At 37.6% G+C, this 23,213-nt stretch overlaps 1 protein-coding gene across 1 annotated transcript; it reads left to right on the top strand.

The window, feature by feature from the left end:
* Window positions 1-531: 531 nt before the first annotated feature.
* ORP1D (OSBP(oxysterol binding protein)-related protein 1D) lies at window positions 532-7,844 on the top strand. Its single transcript, XM_039036258.2, has 8 exons — window positions 532-1,771; window positions 2,395-2,751; window positions 3,297-3,384; window positions 3,728-4,197; window positions 5,849-6,004; window positions 6,225-6,533; window positions 6,641-6,985; window positions 7,358-7,844. Exons 1-8 carry the CDS (start codon window positions 1,241-1,243, stop codon window positions 7,532-7,534), a joined length of 2,433 nt encoding a protein of 810 aa, XP_038892186.1. The 5' UTR covers window positions 532-1,240; the 3' UTR covers window positions 7,535-7,844.
* The last annotated feature ends 15,369 nt before the right edge of the window (window positions 7,845-23,213 follow it).

The following is a 23,213-nucleotide window of genomic DNA, read 5'->3' as shown; positions in this document are numbered from 1 at the left end:
GATTGACTTTGACTTTTAACTCAACAAAATGTATATTCTAAGTCAACATTCAACTACCCATTCTTTGCATTCATCAACAATCTATACAGGTGGTGCAAGTAAAAACCCACATTAGCACACAAAGAAACTCAATAAATTCATTTGTCAAGAGGGAAAAAAGAAAAACAAAGATAACAACGAAGATAATGATTATTTAAAAATCATCGAGAGATCAAAATTAAACACTTTGAAAATGAATAGACCAAAATGAGATTAAAAAAGCAAAATGAGTTTAGGTTAATGGTAATTAACATCAGATGTTCAATCTCTTATCATCGTAGTTGTTACGCTTGTATTTTTGAAAAAAATAGATTAAAAGAATAACATCTTATATAGTTGTAAATCTTGGGAAGGGAAAGAGAATGTAATCCATAGGATTCCAATGAAGAGTGGAGCCATAAAAAGTATGAAGTAAGAGAAAGAAGACACAAAGCAATGTAGAGTGTTTGTGTAAAACATGATAATAAAAGAATTAAGATGAAAATGTGAAGAAGAAGAAAGAGAGAAAGAACTAAGAAGGGCTACAATTCCAAAAAACATAAAAAAGCGATTCTCCTCACCCAACAGACACCCCCTTCCCTACCCGCCTCTAAACCCAATCACTACTTTGCCACTATGCGCACGTTAGCTGTCTCCACTCACACTCTTCTACTTTCTTCTTCATCATCTTCCTTCTTCTTCTTCTTCTTCGTCTTCTTCTTCTTCTTCTTCTTCGTCTTCCTCCTCCCCATTATTCCTTTTCTTCACTCTCTCTCAAATCTTAAATCTCTAATCCAAACCATTTAATTTAATCCCCATCTCATCAATATTCCCTTTTGATTTTGCTTAACATGCGCTGCGCTTACACCCCACGCTGCAATTCCCTGAATTTACTCCTTCCCCACTGCGTATTTAATGGTTCTGCTTCTGCTCTCCTCGCCTTCCCTTTTCCTTTTAAGACCCACCTTTCTTTTCCTCTCCCCTCCATTATTCCTTCTTCATCTTCATCTTCTTAACCAGATCTCTACGCCTTCTCTACTTCACTCCTCTTCTCCTTCTTCTGTATGTCATTTCTGAATCCTCTCCCTTCCTCAGGACCTTCCACCTCCGATCGGGTCCTACATTTTCTGGGATCATTCCCCCCGGAGCCTTTCTTTCACTTCTTTGCTTCTTATGTCTTCCTGATCCATGTTCTGTATTCGGTTTTCTCTCTTTTCCTGAGATGAATCCTCTCTGCTGCATTGCGCCGGTTTCTATTGATCGGGACCGGGCTAATCCGGTTGTTGCCAAATCCCCATCTCACTGTCATCTAGGGCTTGATGCTCCTATTAAGACTTTGAGCTATGGCTCTTCTAAACCCACGTTCTCCGCTCAGGTTTCCTCGGTTGGGACTGAATCGGACAAGCTTTCTGTCTCTGTTAACCATGAAGGGGAAGACTCGGTTACTGAACCTCGGGATTCTAAGGGACTTGTTGCCAATGGTGGGGTTAGTGGTACCGTTGCTGGGATTTTGTACAAGTGGGTGAACTATGGGAGAGGTTGGAGGTCGAGGTGGTTTGTGTTGGAAGATGGGGTTCTTTCGTACTACAAGATTCATGGTCCTGATAAGATTTTGATGAGTCCTGCTAGAGAGAAAGATGTTAGGGTGATCGGAGAGGATTCTTTGAGGTATATGAGAAAGGCTAATTGGGGAAGTACTCGACTCGGATTGTTGAAGAAGCAATGCAAACCTTTCGGTGAAGTTCATTTGAAGGTGGGTTCCTCACTGTTTTTGTTTTGGAGATTGTAATTCACTTTGTGGTTGTATCTTGTATGTAGGGATAGAATAGGATACATATTTTCTTCTTCGACTCTGGATGAATCATCACTTTTAGTCTTCTTCTTTGTGGTTCTTTGCTTGATTGGACATCCATGACGGTGGTGTCATGTTGGGTTTGATGTTGCATCTTAACCAAGAAAATGCATGTGTCAATCTACGCGTTTCAATTGGCGAATTATAATAACATATACGAGCTTGGTCTGCATGTTTCAATCTTTTGGGGCAGCAGGCTCGAAATGCTTGTTTTTCGCACTACTTAGAAAACGTGTCTGAAAAATTCCACACTCTTGTTCATAACGGAAAAGTTCAAGCTGTACCCAGATTTCATTCATGAACTCTTACATTAGTTTGTGACTTTACTTGGCTTCCCTTCTGGGAAATCTTTAATTGCTATATAGTGTCTCCTGTTGAGGGTTAATCCTTTCATTTTGATCCAGTGTTAATTTGGGAAGAAAATATAGAGTTCCCTGTATGAACTCTGGCTTTTGTTCATTATTTTTCTCTCTTCTTCAACTTCCTTTAGCGATTTGCTACTCTTAACATATCCTATTTTGCAGGTTTCTTCAGTTCGTGCTAGTAAATCAGATGATAAAAGGCTTTCCATCTTCACTGGAACAAAAACTCTTCACTTGAGATGCATAACGAAAGAAAACAGAGCTGCTTGGATTGATGCTTTGTTGTCTGCCAAAGATCTTTTCCCCAGAGTGTTATGCAGCAATGATTTTCTTCCATCCCAGGAGGTTGTTGTTTCAACAGAGAAGCTTCGTTCACGACTGTCACAAGAAGGGATTGATGAGGCAATCATCAATGACTGCGAATCAATTATGCTCTCTGAACTCTCTGAGATGCAAAACCAGTTGAAAGCTCTACAATATAAACATGTTGCTTTGTTAGATACATTGAGGCGATTGGAGGTATCTCCTCCATCCCGATTCATCTATAACTCTCTTTCTTGATACATTGACTTGGCGTCGGAGAAGAACAGTCCAAGATTTTGGTTAAGGTTGATATATTGGGCTGTTGTAACTTGTTTATATTCTAACTAGTTATGTGGTAGTGATGTTAAACTAGAGTGAACTGGTCAAGTGCCTGTAATCTTTTGTAGAATATTTGCAACTAAAAGAAACAAGTATTGATCTTTGTCTATGTCTAATTACATGGAGTAAAGTTTACCACTGGAATATAACCAATCTGGTTAAACCACTCAGAATTTTGCCACTCAAGAAGCCCATGAAAATATATGCAATCCTTGATAATTCACAATGTTATATATCCACTCAAGAATCGCCACGTTGTGTATGGTTTGCATCCAAAATTTGTTGCATCTAGGCATCTTCTTTATTTCCATTCATGCACATGCTCGTTTCACACCTCACATAGTTTTGGAAGTATGTCTAACAATTAGAATTCGAGAACTTCACTTATTTCAGAAAAGTAATGTGCTAAAATTGTTCTACAGACAGAGAAAATAGAACTGGAAACTACTGTTGTGGATGAAACGAAGGAACGGGAGTCTTGCTGTGGACAAGGGAATAGAAGATTCAGTGGTTAGTTTTTATGTACCTTTTTGATCGGCTAATATTCCTAAATGCAACACCACTACATTCATAAACTATGAAGTATAAATGTGATGAAGTGAAGTGCAAATATTCAAAGTGCTTCTTTTTAGATTGATTCAAGCCAATGAACATGGGTGATGAGTTCGTAATTGAAAGTTTTTCTTAGCAATATAAATTGCTTGATTTTGTTCTTTGTATTTTCCGAATCTCTCCTTTAGATATGCTATATGCTATGAGTTTCCCATTGTAGAATTAGGTACTCTAGGTCCAAAGTTGGTAAATAGTTTGGCTTATGGTCTGACACTTTGCTAATTTTCCTCCCTTGTTTCAGATTTCTATTCTGTTATGTCGGAGGGAAGTGCATCTGATTTCGATGGAGAAAATGAGAGTCAAGATGGAGGTGATGTTGAAACAGATGAAGATGATGGAATGTATTTTGATACCAATGATTTCTTGTCTGCAGAAGCTTTTAGAAGTGCTTCCTATCGTAGTAGGGAATCCTCAGGAATTGCTTGTGCATATGATGGTGGTTCTTACTTCTCTGACCATCTGCATGAAATCGAAAACCAGATAAGGATGGTGAAATATCCATATGTCAAAAGAAGAGACAGCCTCCCAGATCCGAAAGAGAAAGAGAAACCTGTTGGCTTATGGTCAATTATCAAAGATAATATTGGAAAGGACTTATCTGGAGTATGTCTACCTGTTTACTTTAATGAGCCACTGTCTTCATTACAAAAATGTTTTGAGGATTTGGAATATTCTTATTTGGTTGATCAAGCGTTCGAATGGGGCAAGCAGGTCAGTCGCTTATTATTCTTCAATATCCTGGAAAACAGTTTTATAGTGCAATTGTGGTTAGTTACAGCAGTTTCCTTTTACATGTCACCTATATTTGTTTGTATACTTTATGCTTTGTATTGTTGAATGCATGTTAAGAAAAGGTGAACCGTAGTGAGGAATTAGACGCATGATTTAAACTAAAATGATATGAATATGAATTTCAGTAAGCAGAGAGAGTGATAAATTGGCAATATCGGCTCTTTTGTGATCTCATTTGGCTAGAAGGATGAACCTTCTTTTTGTCATGTTTTATTTATCTTAATGGGAAGGTAACTGTTTCTATGTAAAAGAACATTGGATGAGGAGATAGGATTAACTGACAGAAAGTGGAGGCAAAGATGGAGAGGGATAAGGAGAATAAGGTCTAAAGCAGGAGAAAAAAAATAGCAAGCAGGTAATAAAAGAGAGAGACAGAGGACGGAAAATATAGGAAGAACCAAACGGGACAATGCAAGATTGAAATGATGAGCAACAAGGAACAAGAAACACAACAAAGAATGAAATACAGATTGTGAGAAATGGAAAGTGGGACTTATAGCAATAGGGAAGTGGGTGGAGAGCGAGAGAGATGCAAAGCTAGAGATAGCAACTTAGCTGAAAGCAGAAGAATTGAGGAAGAGAGACTAAAAAAGATGGGTCTTGGGCAGGTGAAATGATGAGGATAATTATAGAGTAATTAGCATATTTAAGTTTGATATGTGTTTAGTTCTTAATTTAGATTAGTTCATATTTTAGAATTAAGTAGTTAATTGTCTTATTTTCATGTAAGGCTACAAATAGCCATTTAGGGTTTGTAATTGAAAGCTTTTCATCATCAATTTGAAAATATTGAACTTTGTGTTCTTTGAGAGAGTTCTCTCTTTGAGGGATGGGCTTCCCTTTTATGGCGATGGACTTGGCCTAATTATCTTTTCTGCTACATCATGAAACCTCTTGGGAGCAAGTAAAAACTTTGCCTTTTATTTGGTGTCCTCTTTGTCTTTATGATCAATTTGTAGTTACACTTCCTGTTTTTGCTAATGATAGAACTTTTTTCTTGGCTTTTGTTCTATTTTCTCTATTCTTTTGAGTAATGAGAGAAATTGAAGGAAGTGAGAAATGTAAAGCTCTACCAATGGAAATTAAATTAATTTGAAACATGCAGTTTCTGTGAAAAGTAGTAAAAAAGATGAATTATACTCTCTGGAGAACTTTGTTAAATCGAAATGGCGTCAAAATTTTGATTTCCACAACCATAATGTGAATGTGTGTTAATCATGCAGCCTTGGTAATGATGTTTTTCATTGCTGACTTGGTTTCTCGTGTATTACAAGTCTTTAATATTTATGTTAAGAGAGATAAATATAAGATAATCAGGGTGTGGATGTTAGTTAGAGGAGAGAGAATATGCCTTTTAAGTACGGTGAGATGAGAAGGAAGAAGTAAATGTACTTTTGGAGAGAAGTTAGCCCCTCTTTTAAGTTACAAGTTTGGTGAGGAGCAGAGCTGTATCTGGGGATATTCCACACATTCTTTATTCATCTTATTGGTCCATATTATAAATCTAATACCTATCATTGCATCGAATTGGATATATCTTAAATTAATCAGTATGATTCATGGTATGCAGGGGAATGACTTGATGAGAATTTTAAAGATTGCTGCTTTTGCCGTGTCGGGCTATGCTTCAACAGAAGGTCGACAGTGTAAACCATTTAACCCTCTACTTGGAGAAACCTACGAAGCTGACTATCCAGACAAAGGACTCCGTTTTTTCTCAGAAAAAGTAATGGTTCTCTTGCTCAACTGGAAAATAAATATTTTGATATATAAATTAATGCTTTCCTTTTTAGCTGGGTGCGTGCCTTTCCTTTGGAGATACTACCACATTTACCACAGCACTTTTTTTTTTTTTTTTTTTGGAGGGGAGGGGGGAGGGTGTGGTTTGGGGGAGTGTTGGCACACCCCTTGGTCTTTTTATCTCACCATTACAACCTTGCCCTCAGGTAAGTCACCATCCAATGATTGTTGCTTGCCATTGTGAGGGAAGAGGCTGGAAATTTTGGGCAGACTCCAATCTAAAAGGTAAGTTTTGGGGGAGATCCATTCAGCTTGATCCTGTGGGTATCCTTACTTTACAGTTTGAGGATGGGGAGATGTTTCAATGGAGCAAGGTCACTACTTCCATTTACAATATCATACTGGGAAAAATTTACTGTGATCACTATGGCACCATGCGAATAAAAGGCAGTGGCAAGTACTCCTGCAAGCTCAAGTTCAAGGAACAATCTATCATAGACCGGAATCCACATCAGGTAAGTTTTGTGTTCAAGAAACGATCTGTTTATCATCCTTGTGCAGAACTATAAGAATACAAACATCTTAACAATCCATTAAGAGAACTCTTTTATTCATTCCTCAGGTCCATGGATTTGTGCAAGACAATAGAACTGGAGAAAAGGTTGCACTGTTGGTGGGAAAGTGGGATGAGGCAATGTACTACGTGTTAGGAGACCCAACCACAAAGCCCAAGGGATATGATCCAATGACAGAAGCTGTGTTGCTCTGGGAAAGAAACAGATCTGTAGCTAAAACGAGATATAATCTCTCTCCTTTTGCAATATCCTTGAATGAACTCACACCAGGTTTGATGGAAATACTGCCTCCAACTGACTCAAGGCTTAGGCCAGATCAAAGACATCTTGAAAATGGAGAATATGAGTTGGCAAACGCAGAGAAGTTAAGACTTGAACAATTGCAGAGACAGGTACTTTAATACATACAATACATTCATTATATTTTGGTTCGAACCTACTGACTAGATAATAAGTTAGAGCAATAGAGTTTTGATATTTAGACCAAATTATCGCACAGGTTCATAGCCTGTTAGCGCTTAAAAAGCCATTTCTAACAGGCCATTTCTTGAATGTTATTCAACCAAACATCTCATAAGATGATGGATCACATCTAAATGTCTATCACTCAAAAGTTTGGATACTCATTTGGCTAGGTGTAATGAAACCAAACATCTAGATTCCCAAACATCTTCTAGATTCCTATATTACATGCTTTCACATGCATTTTGCTAAGAAGGTTTATGATACGGTGGCACCAAAGTTACGTTTATTAATGTGAGCAGGCTCGGAAGTTGCAGGAGAGAGGATGGCAACCTAGATGGTTTCAAAAGGATGAAGATGGTTGTTACCGTTATTTGGGTGGTTATTGGGAAGCTAGAGACAAAAGGACTTGGGAGGGAATTTCTGATATATTTGGGCAACCCACAACAGATCTGGTCCCATATTCAGGAGAAGAGTAAACTCCCACCTTGCTCCTCCTGCATTGTTTTTAGTTCACTACCCTTCCTCTCTTTTTTGTTCCCATGATCTTAGTGGGAATTTTTGCTGTAGGTATTAGCTCCCTCTCAAATTGTAGTATTAGCAGTAGTAATAGAAAGTCAAATATTCAATACAGTGCTTGGTTGGGTGGTGGGAGGAAAAGAAAAACTCTAAATCCATTGGGCTTTTGGGCTGCAAATATTTGGTCATTTCCATTTACAGAAAACCTTGTGTTTGTAGTTTTAAAATCTCTGCCTTAATATACCCATCAACTTCTATGATTGCTTGTTCTGTAGAACCTCCACTACGACATGCAGTTTGGTGCTTTCCCACTCTAAATATATATATATATATATATTTTAAAAGGAATACTTTTGTCTTGTATTTCTAACGTCATCATTAAATCTTGTCAAAGTTGAAGTATCTTGTATGTCTACAGTAAGACATCACATGCTTTTTAAGACTAGTATGTTTTTTTCCTTTTTCTAAAATTTGTTTTATATTATAAATATTATAAAAAATAGATGTCTATCCTAAAAGACCATGTGTCTTAGTGCATATCATCCATGTGCCTTTATACATGTGTCTTATGGCCATTCATGCCTAGTGTCCATGTAATACCTCATCCTAGTTACCAAATGGTTTATATATAATGGCATTTGGTGGAATTTAAAGAACACACGTCGGTGAGAAATCTCCATAAATTTCATAATTTTCTTAAATTTTTTTCCATAATTTTCTTTTGTTGTTTTATTTTAATTATTTATTTTAATATTTTAATTTCTTGATTTTTGTGTTTCCATTATGTCTCATTTCACTCCTTAATTTTACAACACATAATCGGCACGAGCTCCTATCATTTCTCCCGCTAAAGCATTACCATAACAAATCTTATGGTATTAGAATTCGTTGCTCTTGACATTAATGGTAATAATTATTTGTCGGATGTGTTTGATATCGAAATACACTTGGATGCAATTAGAGATGTTCACGGGGTGGGGCGGGGCCGGGGATGCCATTCCTCATCCCCGTCCTCATTCCCCATTTCATTCCCCATGAGGATCGGGGCGGGGATTCCCATGGAAAATTTTTTCCCGTTATTTTTTTTTTTTGGTAAAAAGTCAATTATTTTAAATCAATAATGTGAGCAAATTTTAATTAAATAATTAACTTTATCACTAAATTATTTATTATAGATAGTTTTGAATGACAATTTGAATTTAAAGATAAATTATTCAAAGTTTGACCCAAAAAAGAATTAATTTTTTAGTAGAAAGAAATAAATATAAATCAAATTATTCACATATATAATATAAATTTAGACATTCAATTTAAAAATATTCATTATCTTTTCTAATAAATAATCAATTTTACAATTTTAATGTAATATTTATATAATAATAATAACAACATAATCTTAGATAACTATACTAATTAAATATATAAAAGCTAATCGGGGCGGGGTCGGGGATAGGGAATCCCCATCCCCATTTAGCTCACAGGGAATTCCCCCCACTCCGTCCCCCATTCCTTGCCTAATCGGGGAATCCTCGTCTGGACGGGGCCCGTGGGAAAATTGGACATCTCTAGATGCAATAAACCTTGGGAAAACAATTAAAGAAGGGAATATGACATCAAGTTAGAAAAAGGCAAAAGTCATGATTTTCTTTTGTCATGATCTCCATGAGGGATAAAAAATGGAATATCAAAGAGTCTTGGATCTTGTGGAAGAATTTGAAAGAAAGATATGACCATCTGAAAACGGTTATTTTTCCTAAAACTTGTTATGAGTTGATGCATTTGAAGCTCCGAGATTTTAAATCAGTAAGTGGTTACAACTTCATATTATTTAAAATAAGTTCAAAATTGTTATTATGTGGAGAGAAATTACTGATGCAGATATATTAGAGAAGACATTTTCTATATTACATGTCTCGAATATGCTCATACAGCAGTAATCTCGAGAGAAAGGTTTTAAATAGTATTCTGAACTAATTTCATGTTTTTTCATGGCTGAATAAAATAATGAGTTATTAATGAAAAATCACGAATCTCGATCAACCGGAACAACACCATTCCTTGAAGAGAATGCTGTGAATTTTAATAATAATCGTAGTCGAGGTCGTAGTTGTGGTTAAGGTCGTGATCGCAGTAAAGGAATAAATATTTTTTTATTTTCGTGGTGGACATTATAATCATCCAAATTTCAAAAGAATCACACGAAATGATGATTATAAAGGAAAAACTCCACAAGATAAGTAAAAGCGTGGAACAGAAATGCTTCCGATGTAGAATGATTGGATATTGGGCACGTATCTGTCGTACATCAGAACACTTAGTTGATCTCTATCAAGTTTCTTTAAAGGAAAAAGAGAAAAAAATGTGAAAACAAATTTTGCATACCAAAATAATGATATATTTGACCCATATCATATGACAAATTTGGATATGACAGACTTTTTTGAATCTCTTGAAGAGAAAATCAACACTAGTGATGACATAACAAGTGCTTCTTTTAATTTTGAGAATATCTAGAATTAATATTTTATTTTAGAATCTATCTTTCATGTTCTTTTAGTTACAAATGAATTTTTATATTTCAAGTTTTTTTTTTCTCTTGTTGTAATTGTTTTGTTAAAGGAAGGATCACGGATAATTTACATATGTTGAGTGACTAAAAAATGAGCAATGTGCAACTAGACATACAATACTTAAAAATAGAAAATATTTTTTTCATATTGACAATCCTGGAAGCAAAAGTCAATACATTATAAGGTTTTGCAAATTTAATTGAAAGTTTTGGAAAATCAAATATTATTTTACTTAGAGAAACAAATTTGCAATTAGCAATGCGTTGTTCTCTAGTCAATAAAAAAGAAGTCTACTAAGTTTTAAAGATATACGTTGTAATGATTATCATATATAATCTGGTAGAAAAATGAGAGAGAATATCTTTATACCATATCTACTATCTCACATGAAAAACGTATAATGAAAAAATTGTTTGCTTTATCTTCTGGATTATATTATACTCATATACGAGTAATTGGAACATATGTAATAATGAACCTGAAGTTCATGAATCCAAATATATTTACTATTTGGCATGACAGATTGGATCATCCAGGGTTTATAATGATGAGAAGAATCGTTGAAAATTCAAATGGACATTCATTGAAGAATTAGAAGATTCTTCAATCTAGTGAATTATCATGTGATGCTTGCTCTCAAGACAGATTAATAATTAAACCATCACCAGTTAAAGTGGGGACTGAATCACCTACATTTTTAGAACGAATTTATGGTGATATATGTGAACCTATTAACTCACCAAGTGGACCATTTAGATATTTTATGGTATTAGTAGATGCATCCAGTAGATGGTCACATGTGTGCTTATTATCAAGTAGAAACTTTTCATTTGTAAGATTACTTGCTTAAATAATTAAGTTAAGATCACAATTTCCTAATTATACAATTAAAACTATTCGTCTTGATAATGCTGATGAATTTATATACCAAGCTTTTGATAATTATTGTATGTCAATTGGGATGAGTATTGAACATCCTGTAGCTCATGTTCATGCACAAAATGGTTTGGCAAAGTGATTCATAAAACGTTTGCCATTAATTTCTAGACCATTGCTTATGAGAGCTAAACTTCCTACATCTGTCTGGGGTCATGTTATTTTGCATTCTACATCACTTGTATGTATTAGACCACTAGCTTGCTTGTAGTACACTTAGATATTTTATGCTTGAATCTATCTGATCAATCGATTTAAATAGAAATAGTTAATTGCTCGAGAGAGTAAGTAACTATAAAATACATGAAGTAAGACTATTGAGTACCTTTAGAGATCAAGTTAGTCATATTGATCTATTATATTTGTAAATGCATGCATCTTAAAGATAAGATAAGTATGACAAATACATCGAGAGATGTTGAAAGAACTAAGTAGAAAACAAAACTTGGACACATCACACATGTATATTTAGGAATTACCAGTCAGTCTTCCCAACCCCATCTCATTTCATTGATCTCATCCAAACTTGTTGTCTGTAATGAGGAATCATCACATTATATCCCAACACATTCCATACTCTGTCAACGCATACTATTTCATGTATGCTAGCTTAGTTTAGGTTAGAATATTCACACTTATATGCATACTTAGAATCACAATGCCAAAGATCAATTCATCACCTTGCATTAGCAAGAACTAATCCTTGCGTTTGACCCTGAGCTTACCAGAAAACTTGGACTAGTTTATATTTGGATCTAACTCAATAAAACTTGTACACAACTTGATCTTTGCATGAAACATTAATCTCGACATCTTAACGCATAGTCTCAATTAAATTTATAAAACGGCATCAGCATAACACAAACATTACAAATGCCAACAAGTTTTTGGCACTATTGCTAGGGATTAGGTGACGTAGTAAACTGTAATTTGGTTTTGAATCTTTTGCAGGACTCTCAATCAAAGGAGGATTACAAGCTAAGCCTGAGCTTGTGAATTTTTTATTAGTACAAAAGACTCTTCTGAGCCTAAATACGACCCTGAGATTGAAAAAACCTTCCATCAACATGTTAGAGCTAATAGAAGGCAAAGGTAGAAAAGAATGGTTGGTGATCAAAATAACCAACACATGGTTCAAAAATTGGCAAATATTGTCAATAACCCATCCAGATGCTGAACAACAACATATGATCAATGAGTGAATATGCTTCACTAATTCTAATGCTACAAATGTTGCAAACTACAGGGCAGTTTGGTGGAACATGCAGGGAGGATCCCCATGAACACTTAAAGTGTTTCTTGGGGACATGCAATTCCTTTTGTTTCATAGAATCACACTTGAAGCCATAAGGTTATCTTTGTTCCCTTATTCATTGAGAGATGATGCAAAACGATGGCTTAGCTCCTTCGAGCCTGGCGAGGTGACTACACGGGAGAAGTTAGTAGAGAAATTTATGTAAAAGTTTTTCCCTCCAACTGTCAACACAAGGTGTCGAAGGGAGATTATGGACTTCGAGTAGAGAGACTTCAAGACCTTAAGCAATGCGTGGGAGAGATTTAAATGGTTAGTTAACAATTGTTCAAACCATGGGTTACCCCTCACAGTTTAGATGGGATCATTCTATATTGGCCTAAACAAACATTCCAAGACGGCTGCTGACTTAGTTGCCACATGAGGGATTATGATCAAGTTCTATGATGAAGCTAAGGAGATTTTAGATTGAATAACCAAGCATAACATAGAGTGGGGCGATGAATCACAATCAGATGGTGGGCGTTGAAAAGCAGGAGTGACAGATAATGACATAGTAAGCAACTTAGCTAAGCAAGTGGCCACCATGACGAACATGTTAAATAACTTTACCATGAACAATGCAGCTCAAATGTAGAATGTGCATCAGGTAGATGCGTTGGGACAACCCATGATCTACTGTATGGGTTGATGTGAGCTACATCTATTTGAAGTCTGTCCCTAAAATCCACAATCGGTCTATTTTATGAAGAAAAACCCTTTCTCCAATACTTAGAACCCAGGATGGAGGAACCATCCTAATTTCTCTTGGGGTGGTCATCAGCAAAATCATGAGCATCCAGGTATGCAACAGTAGTAGAGTCAGGGACCCCCATCGAGATTTCAGCATACTCAATAGCAACCACTGCATCAATCTAACAACAGAGGTACAATTGCATCGAGTTCTTCTCCGCTTGAAGCTATGTTGAAAGAGTACATAGTTCAACAGAGGTACAAATGGGAAAAAAAAGCCAAGAAATTGAAGAATTCTGCCAGTCGGAGCATTGCAACATGATGCGTTGATTTATGGTGCGATGATGTGTGGATGTGATGATCATACAAGTTTTCCTATAAAGCCCAAGTGTAAGCCTTCTTAGGTTCCTGGTAATTCCAGGGTCGAACACAGGGAATACTAAATAGATATGCGACGAACTCTCTGATTCTATTGCAGTGGTGAAAAATAAGTAGATGGTGTTTTAATTTAGATTTTCCTATGCGGTTGAGTTGAATGTGAAGTGATGAAAGCGTAGAGTTATGAAAAATATGCGATGAAGGGGTTGAGAAGAGACTTAGCTTGACATTTCTCAAGATTGTGTACAAGTTATGCGATCATGCTATACACAAATATTAGTACTACATTTCTCAACGCAAAATGCCACATTTCCTATTTTTAGGATGCATGCGATGTGTATGGGAAACAACAGATATAACTTATTTCTAAGTTTCTACTCTTGCTCATGCGATCTAATTCGACTCTCTCAAGCCTAGATTCTATTTTTAGACTACTCTCTTAAATACGTCCAAATGATGAATGATGCATACATAAGACAAGATGATCGCATGAAATGCATAGCTTAAGTCATGCTAGCTAAGTACTTCTCAACTCATTATGAAATTTAGCTACTCATGCATGGTGTGGAGAGATTGAACATAAATCGAAATGAAGTTTCCATTTTCTGCAAATAAAATAGGGAGTACAAAATAACAAATGGAAATAACAAGCCAGGTAAGCAATGTCTTGCTTCCCGTGGCCTTTTACACTGCTCTTTATCACTTCAACTCTGTTCTAGTTGTGGATTCTTGCTCTCTCAAGGGTTGGCTTTCTCTCATTTGTATTGTTTTCCATCAGTCTCTCGATCTGTCTGGTAGCAATTTCTCTCGGCTTCGCCCTTTCTCCTTGTTCTCTCTCCGTTTCTGTGTATGTACGTTTGTGTACGTGAATGTATATATGCCGGCGGCCTTTCTCTCTAGTAGCATTGGGTATTTATAGATTTCAAGGTGAAGCAACTCTTTTCACCAATTATTGCAATGATGGGCGGCATTAATTTCCCTACTCTGTTGCGCTGTTGAAAAGTCACCGAAAGTTCAATGTACTTGCAATAGTATGGTTTCTTAACGGCTTGTCAACTAAATTCGAAATTGACCGTTATCAGCTTTATGTCTCATCATGATTTATTATGCTGTCACCTTGATGCGAGGCCTTTATGTGATCACTTTTTGAGAAACTTCTCACGATCGCATGACTTACAATCGCAACTTCAAGCGTGCTGTCGCATTGTGCACTTGGATCGCAATTTCCTATGCGCCATTGCATTGTACCTGCACAGAATAGGCAAATTAACTGCGTTTATGTGATGAGCACTTGCAATCACAATTCCTTTTAGTTTGTGCTTTCAGATATGATATTGCCTATTTTACCATCATTTTCTCTCATTGTTTTACTAATTTGAGCTGTAATAACTTGTATTTCTACCAGTTATCACACCCCCAAATTTAAAACAATGCTTGTCCTCAAGCATAAACTAAAGATTTTCTTTAAAATTTCAAACGTCTTTACCCTACCTAGACTTCTCAAGGTGCCTTATTCGAATTTCTGAAACAATGCCTTCTTAATTTCTATCATGATCTCTTCCTAAAATAATTCTAATATTTAGGGATCACAAGCTTAACCTTGAAAAAAAACTTTACTCGTTTCCAGGATATCGCATGATTTATTTCAAATTTTATCTAACCGGGGTGTTTAAGTGATCTTGACCCTTGCACGATTCAGATATTTGTTTTGTGATCTTGCGCTGATCCGAGTGCCCATCCTTCATTTTGGTTTGCCCCCACGGGTGTCATGCGGACATCCAACTACAAGCAAGGCGCTCTTTCTTAGTCAAAACTCATGCCCATCTTTTTATTTGGCAGTGGAGTTGTGATCACTTGGTTTCTGCGTTGATCACAATTCCCACCTTTGTTTTGGCTTGCCCCCACAGGTGTCATGCGGACATCCAACTATGAGTAGGATCCGATCTCAACGTTATATAATTTTTTTTTGAATCGAAATGAAGTAACTAAGTTGACAATAACATTACTAGCACCCCCAAATTTAACACACAACAATGCCCTCATTGCTGAGAGATAGAATTTCATGCGATATCCTTAGGAAATTTCATAAAAATAGTTTTGAAGGAAAGCTAGTAGATCGCTAAATTTTAGAAACGTTTCATGAATTGATTGTCCTGAAATTAATTTGACTCTAGTACATGCGATAAGAAAAAAAGCATAAATTTCATCATTGAAGTCATAATGGGTAAGGTGTGAATGCGACGACCAAATAAAGCAATCAGAAATTCAGGATTGAGTCAAACTAAAGAGGATACGATAGTAGAATTTAGCAATATTAGATTGAAAATGAGAAGTGCAAAAATTAAAATAAGATGAGGCAAGGAAGGATACAACCCCCAAATTTAATTTTTCTGCCCGCATCACTTTGATTGCATCCTTTCCTGTGGTGGGCTGATTCTTTGATTGCGATGGGCTGGTCGCACCGGTCGCGTGTTTTGAGGTTATCGCATTGCTCCATCGTAATCGTTTACTACGATCATTGTGATGAATATCAAGAAGATAAAAAATATGAAAGAAAGAGTTGACAATTATAAAGAGTAGTAACTATGCAAAAATAAAGATAGATTCATGATAGAAAAACAAAAAAGGATAAATTTCGTCCCTGATGAATGTGTGTTGCTTATCAACGTAGAGACTAAATGTTTCTTCTTCATTCTGGCTTCCCCAATTCCACGGAGGTTTTCTCGCGTTGGAAATCTCCTCCATGATACATCTTCACTATTTGTCCATTTACCTTAAATGCGTTGGTTCCATCTTCGTTTGTTAATTCTACTGCTCCATCCGGGAATACTTCTTTAATTATGAAAGGCCCGGACCAACGCGATTTCAATTTTCCTAGAAAGAGTTATAGCCTAGAATTGAACAATAAAACCTTCTGACCTGCCTGGAGATTCTTTTCACACAAATGCTTGTCATGCCATCGCTTCATGCGTTCTTTGTAAATTTTGGCATTTTCATACGCCTGTAATCTCCATTCGTCCAGTTCGAGTAACTGAAGTTTTCTCTCTTCCCCTATAGCCTTAAGATTAAAGTTAAGCTTCTTAACTGCCCACATTGCCTTATACTCTAGTTCTAGCGGCAGACAAGCCTTTCCAAACACCAACGCATATGGTGACATGCTTATGGGTGTCTTATAAGTAGTCCTATATGCCCACAAGGCATCGTTAAGCTTTATGGCCCAGTTCTTCCATGATGGATTCACCACCTTTTCTAAAATCAACTTGATTTCTCTGTTAGAAACCTTGGCTTGTCTGTTTGTCTGGGGGTGATATACGATGGTGATCTTATGGTGGACATTGTATTTTATCAGCAGTTTGTTAATGCTACGATTGACAAAGTGGGTCCCTTCGTCACTTATTATGGCACGTGGAGTGCCAAAACGAGTGAAAATGTTTCTCTGTAAGAACTTGGAGACTATTGCCACGTTGTTTGCAACGTATGAAACTGCTTCAATCCATTTGGAAACATAGTCGATGGCCAGCAAATTGTATTTATGACTATTTGACGATGGAAATGGTCCCATGAAATTTGTTGTATAATGATGTCACCATTTTCTTCAAGATCATAAGTGTAGAAAAGCTTTAATGAAATATGTTTTATTCTATCTCCTTTTATATATCCTCCTTTGATTTGAGATATGCATGTTGTGTTGTCTACGTATAATATCGTTGGAAGATTTTTTTTAGAAGGCAAACCCCACATGTTCAACACATGTGCTGAGTCATTGATCTAAGCCATACACATTCTTGACCAACCTCGTGAATTGCAAGAATTTAAACATGGTTTTAGGAAGTGACTGTTATGGTATGTTTCACTAATTACCATGATATAACAGTTCCTTCTGAAGGAAATCTACACAAAGATTTCCATGAGCGGAAGCGAGATCTTTCCAAACCCATTGTGAAAGAATTAAACGCATTCACAAACTTATAGAAAAATTATGCATCTAAGAACAAATTACAACATGATTTAGTACTCAAATACAAAAGGGAATGAAAGACATACCTTTGAAGAACACTTCTTCTATCAATCTATCGCTCTTGTTAAGACTTGGACAACAACCTCTTGCTATCGTTCAGATTGCCTACTCAATCGTCTAGTAATCACGAATAGTCTTCTCCTTGAACAAGCACCCTTTGACACCACCACTCAACAACCTTGGTATTCTCAGAGTAGAATCCATGAGGTATGGGCTCTATGTGAATTTGATTGAGAGATGGAGGAAGGAAGCGATCGAACTGCACGATCAAACAAGTGAGAGAAGGTTCTGTCTCTCGTGAGAATCGTCTACATGATCGCTTAGTCTCTCGCTCAGTCGTTTACACGATTGCTTAGCCTTGCTAGATCATTTACACGATTGTTTAGTAAATCTCGCTCTACACAATCGTTTAGTCTCTCGCTATACAGAATTGTTTAGTCAATCTCTCGCTATTGTATAGATCATCCGTGAGGACTATGTATAAGCTCTCGTGAGTAAACGATCAGTTATTTACTAAATGAAGCGATGTCCTAACAAATTGAAAACACTTTTCCTTTTATCCTTCAGTTACCCAAAACTGAAAAATAACCTCCCACCTTCACGGTTAATGGAGAAAATAAGCAACCACAATTATCATATAATTGTTTAATTATAAATAAATATAATAGCTAATTTATCATATTATATTTATAACCTAGTTTTAATATCACATCATATGTAATATTTAAATCATAGTTCTTTTCTCCTTTATTTAATATAAATCATATTTATATCAATTTCTCCAATTAATGTATCTCATACATCATATCAATTATATCAACCAATTTAATTATATCATATATAATAAAATTCCCTCTTGTTAATTTGAACACTTCAAACTAACCCAAAAACTGATTCTCAACTTGAATCCATTGAGCTATCAAGAGAACCTTATGGACCTGTAGCTTGAAGCTCCAACGGTACGTGAATAACTGACTAAACTCGTTAATCACAAAATTCACCATTCGTTAACTGTCGAGCATTCCATTAAAGACCGACAGCTGCACTCTTCTCACCACATATATATTTCTGTGTCCATTGGATATAACCAATCAACAATACGATAACCCTTCATAGATCGTTCATAAGTACAACTGGGCCAATTTACCATTTTGCCCCTGTAGTTACATCTAACTCCTTAAGTACCACTGATTCCTCTAATGAACAATACATCATAGTCCTACTATGAACCTCTCGCGCCATGAGAAAGTGGGTGGCGCCATATCGCTTAAGCCCATCAACCCTTAAGGGAGCAATCTATTTACTTACCCCTACTTCGGGGAAGGAGTGAATTCCATCTTGTGTAGTTGAGTTCCCAACTCCCTAATCAGACAAATCCCCAAAGTGGTAGGTTTGAGTCAGCAATCTGGCCACTCGCACCTATGCAAATCAAAGGACCACCCTCAAAGGCAAGAGTTCCCAACTCACTTAGGATTAAGGTCATGTTACCTATAGTCATCCTAGTGAAAGGAAAGTCTCTATCATGAATGTAACGACTATTTTTAGTATGATACAAGTCCATGCCTTAAACTTGATGACATAGATTTCATGCGATGATATGTGATACTAATTTTAGATATGCGTTATTAACGAATGTTCTTGTAGTATGCTGTGCGGTGTCATAAGTTTCCTTGCGTTGAAACCAAGTATAATTTCACCGCAAGTTTCTCAGTGTGATCTGAGGTCGAACACAGGGACTGTTTGAGGTTATTGCGTTATGTTTATGATATATGCGACTAGGGGTTTTTTCAAATTAATAAAGATTTTGTGTACAAGTAATTAAACATGCGATAAAGTAAAGTAAGCGGTAAAAATGTGATAATAACATAAATTGCATTCAAGTAAATTGCGATAAAGTAAATCTAAGCTAAGATTATACAAGATACAGGTTTCATGATACAAGATACTGAGGTCAAGGCTGGCTATGAAGATTATGCAAAGATTGTGTAATGCGGTGACAAGTCTTATGTGTGAAGTAGAAACAGAAAAGGTAACTAATATAAACAGCGCAAGTTCCTTAATTGCGTTAAAGATATAAGTACTAGTGGCATCAATATGCGGCGGTGGAATGGAAGGTTGCAGTGATGAAGCTGCAGGTGAGTAAATTGGTGGGTATGCGGTTGGAGAATTTGGAGTAAGGAGAATGTTGGTAAAATGCTCATAGAGTGGAGAAGAAGGTTGAGCGGGTGGGCTCGAAGGGCTTGAATGGCGGATTACTAAGGGTAAAGGGTCCAAAGGTTCTAGATCTTGCATTGTTTCTTCTTGGATTTTCCCTTTTCCCTTATCATCTCTACGCTGTTTCTTTGGTCTGGGTTCTTGCGACGCATTGAGATCAATTGCGGGCCTCTTTAAGGGTAACTTTGGGCAATGCAGGGAGTCTTTGAGGAGCAAGCTCAAGGTTTTGATATTAATGAGGCCATGGACTTCTTGCATGGGTTCCTCCTCAATGCCTACGCCCACTGACAGGCATAGACTTGAAACAGTCCATGGAAAAAAGTATTGTCTTCTAATGTGCCCCACAAAGCCTTAAATTTGACTTGCGATCAACCGGCCTACATCGATAGGAATGCCGCGCACAATGCAGTATCCAGCCATGACTTGATCCCTTGAAATGGTCTTGTCATGAGAAGTTGGGATCAACCACTTTTTAACCAGATAAATCCAAAGCCTTGCCTCTAGAAGCAGAGTCTTGGACGCTAGAGTCTTGATGCCTTTTAAAGAAACCAACCATTTAGTTCCCGGTTGTGTTAATACTCGTAGTGCATCTTTCAACTGTTGTTCTGTGGGATCATCAATGATTTTGTTACCCGGTGCATCCGAGTTATCCTTCATTTGGTATAGTTCATTGATGTGCTTTGCGCTGAAAGGCACCACTTCCCCTTTTAGGTCACCACGTCCTTGGTGCCATGTAGCCGTCCATGGTAAATGTCACGCACTACCTTTGGAATAACAATGGCTGGGCATTGGTTAAATGTGTCCCAGCCATGCTCCACAATCACGCTCGTGATGAGGTCAGGTAGTGGCATTGGTGCAGGGTAAAAGCCCGTCTCCATCAACAAGTCGTCATTTTCTTTCTTTCTAGATGGACGTACCTTTGCCAATGTGGGCTTGCTGCTTTCTGCGACCTCTTTGCCCTTTCCTTTGGCCAACGCAAGGCGGGATTGTTGCCTTTGTTTTCTTTCCCGTTCCTTGTGTTGTTCCTCCTTCTCTCACTCCGCGAGTTCTTTACCCTTCTTCTTTTGTAAGCGCCTCCTATTAGCTTCGTGCTTCTTCTCCTTCTCCTCTTCCGATCTCTTTTTCTCTTCTTCCTTCTTCTTTTTCTCTTCCTCTTCTTCTTCTCTTTCTTCTCTCTCGAACTCCTCTATAAATTGCTCGGAGGCCAGCAACAGACGCTGTTCCTCCTCGCGCCTCCTTATCCCTTCGAGCCTTGCGAGCTCATTATTACTGCGCAATTCCTCATCTTGCAATCTTCTTTTGCGATTTCCTTCTGCCATGTTGAGCTTTGCGCACTTCATTTTCTCCTGTTTCTCCTTCTCTTCTTTTCTCCTTCTTTCATGTTCTTCTAATGTGATGATCAAAATTAAAGGGTCCACGATAGACCCTTGCTAGCATTCTCCTTGCGACGCCGCATCAGGGGGGTATCTTCTCCTTTTCCACCTTCCTCCGTCGCAACCATTTGCGTTGTTTCAAGTTGCGTCGGCTCCATCAATTGCACTGTTTCCCCCCTGTTCTCCCTTACAGAGGTTGATTCTCCATCATTTTTTGGGCTCGTAGCCCTCTGCTTCTTTTCTTCTTTTGTTTTTTTTGGTGCCTTTCTTCACGCTGGTGCATTCTTCTTTCTTCCTTCTCTTTCTTCTTCCTCTCCTTCTTCTCTTCCTCATCTTCGTCATCATCCTTCTTTTCTTTATTCTTCTTCTCTTTGTGATGATGAGAAAACTCCACCTCTCCAGCCTTTCTCCCTTTGCTTTTTTCTTCTTCTTCTTTTCCTCTTCAACTACTTCTGGTTGCGTCTCCACTGCAACCTCATCCATCGCAACTTCAGCCACCGCAACCTCTTCCACTGCAACTTTGGAGGTTTCGTCATAGGTTTCTACGTTGGCAGTTACCTTAGGAGTCTCTAAGGCCAGAGTGCCTCTTCCTATCTCTTCTTCGTTCACCATTGCCTCCGGCACCACCACCTCTTCATTCACCACCATCGCTTCATTCACCACCACTGCCACCTCTTCCATAGATAGTGGTTGGTTTACAACCCCTGCCTCAAGTAATCCCTCTCCTTGCTCCAGTTTGCTCAGAATGTTACCAAACACCTCCGTATCATCGCGTCTCTTCTTTTCACTCTCAGTTGAGACGGAAGGTGTTGGAACTAGTGTGCTCTCAGTGTTGTGCCCCCTCTTGAACTGAGGAGGTCTGACAACTAAGGGGTTTCTCCGGGTTCTACCGGCGATTCTCGAGACGGTGTGGGGTTGGGCAACAAGTTTGCGACTGGTAGCAAGGAATGCTGCCTCTCGAATGGCAATTTGGTCAGAGGAAGGGGTTGAAGGTAAAGTAGAGTGTTGGGAAGCTTGGTCAGCCATGGATGGTAAGCTAGGGAGGACTGAAAAATTCGCTAGGGTTTTGGGAAGAAGAAAACTTTGTATGCTGGGCACTTGGGTTTTTAGTTTGCAAAATGAGGTAAAGAGTTCACAGACAGGGAAGGGTTCCTATTTATAGGTCGGGCCGTAGTGAGCCCAACGCAGTTTTCGTGGTGACAAGTCTCGAAACACTCAAAAGGCCCATCACTCGAACTTCCCCCATTTATGAAATTTCAGAAAAACATCCTTTCGTCTGCAGAGTCATCATTGCTTTGGGATACGAAACGATTGGACTTCTCAAATGACAAAAATAATTTTCTTTAATGTTTTATTCGAATGGACGCAATGTAAAGATTAACGCAATGTGTTCATTAACGTAACTGCATCTTCGCAGAGGACTGGCAACAGCGCATGCATCCTCGCAACACACCCCTTAACTAAACACATTTTTGGAGGATCGGGTACACGGTATTGCTACCAGCACAACACTACCTCAACATAATGCATTTAACCAAGGACGGGCATAGGACATATACACGCACAACACACCCCTCGGTTTCAATGCATTTGAGTTGGATGAACGCAAAGCGTGTCTTGCTTGGTTCAAGATGCGTCCATCATCGCCTTGCATACTAGATGTTGATTGTTTCATTTTATTTATTTATTTTTATTATTATTTTTCATCAACGCAAGTTGCTAAGACTTGCGGCAATAAATTTCTCTTTATTTCTCAATCTTTCACTAATTAAGGACCAACGCATTAATTACAGAAAAGTTAAAAGAATTAAAGACGGTATAAAAATAAATGCAAAGGAAATAAATGAAGAATTAAATTCATAAAGTCAAGATACGAATTAAATGAAGAAGTAAAGACAAAATTCAGGAATTCAATAAGATAGGTATTTAAAGAAAGCATTAAACATAGATGTGAGATATGGACCGGAAGATGCATTTCTTTGAATGAGCGCAATCCACATCTCTGCAGGCGGTCTGGCTTGCCTGCCCAATGTCCTAAGGACATTGCTCCTTTTCATTGAATCTCGGGGCTTTTGAGTTGCTGGGCAACGTTCCTGGTGCTTTATTTCTCAGCTTAGATGCCAGCTGGCCCACTTGGATCTCCAAGTTTCGAATTGAAGACGTATG

This window comes from Benincasa hispida, chromosome 7 (assembly GCF_027475165.1).
Source record: "Benincasa hispida cultivar pf3 chromosome 7, pf3_genome.v1.1, whole genome shotgun sequence".
Lineage (NCBI taxonomy): Eukaryota > Viridiplantae > Streptophyta > Magnoliopsida > Cucurbitales > Cucurbitaceae > Benincasa > Benincasa hispida.
Note: the sequence above shows the minus strand (reverse complement) of the source record. Positions and strands in the feature narration are given on the sequence as shown.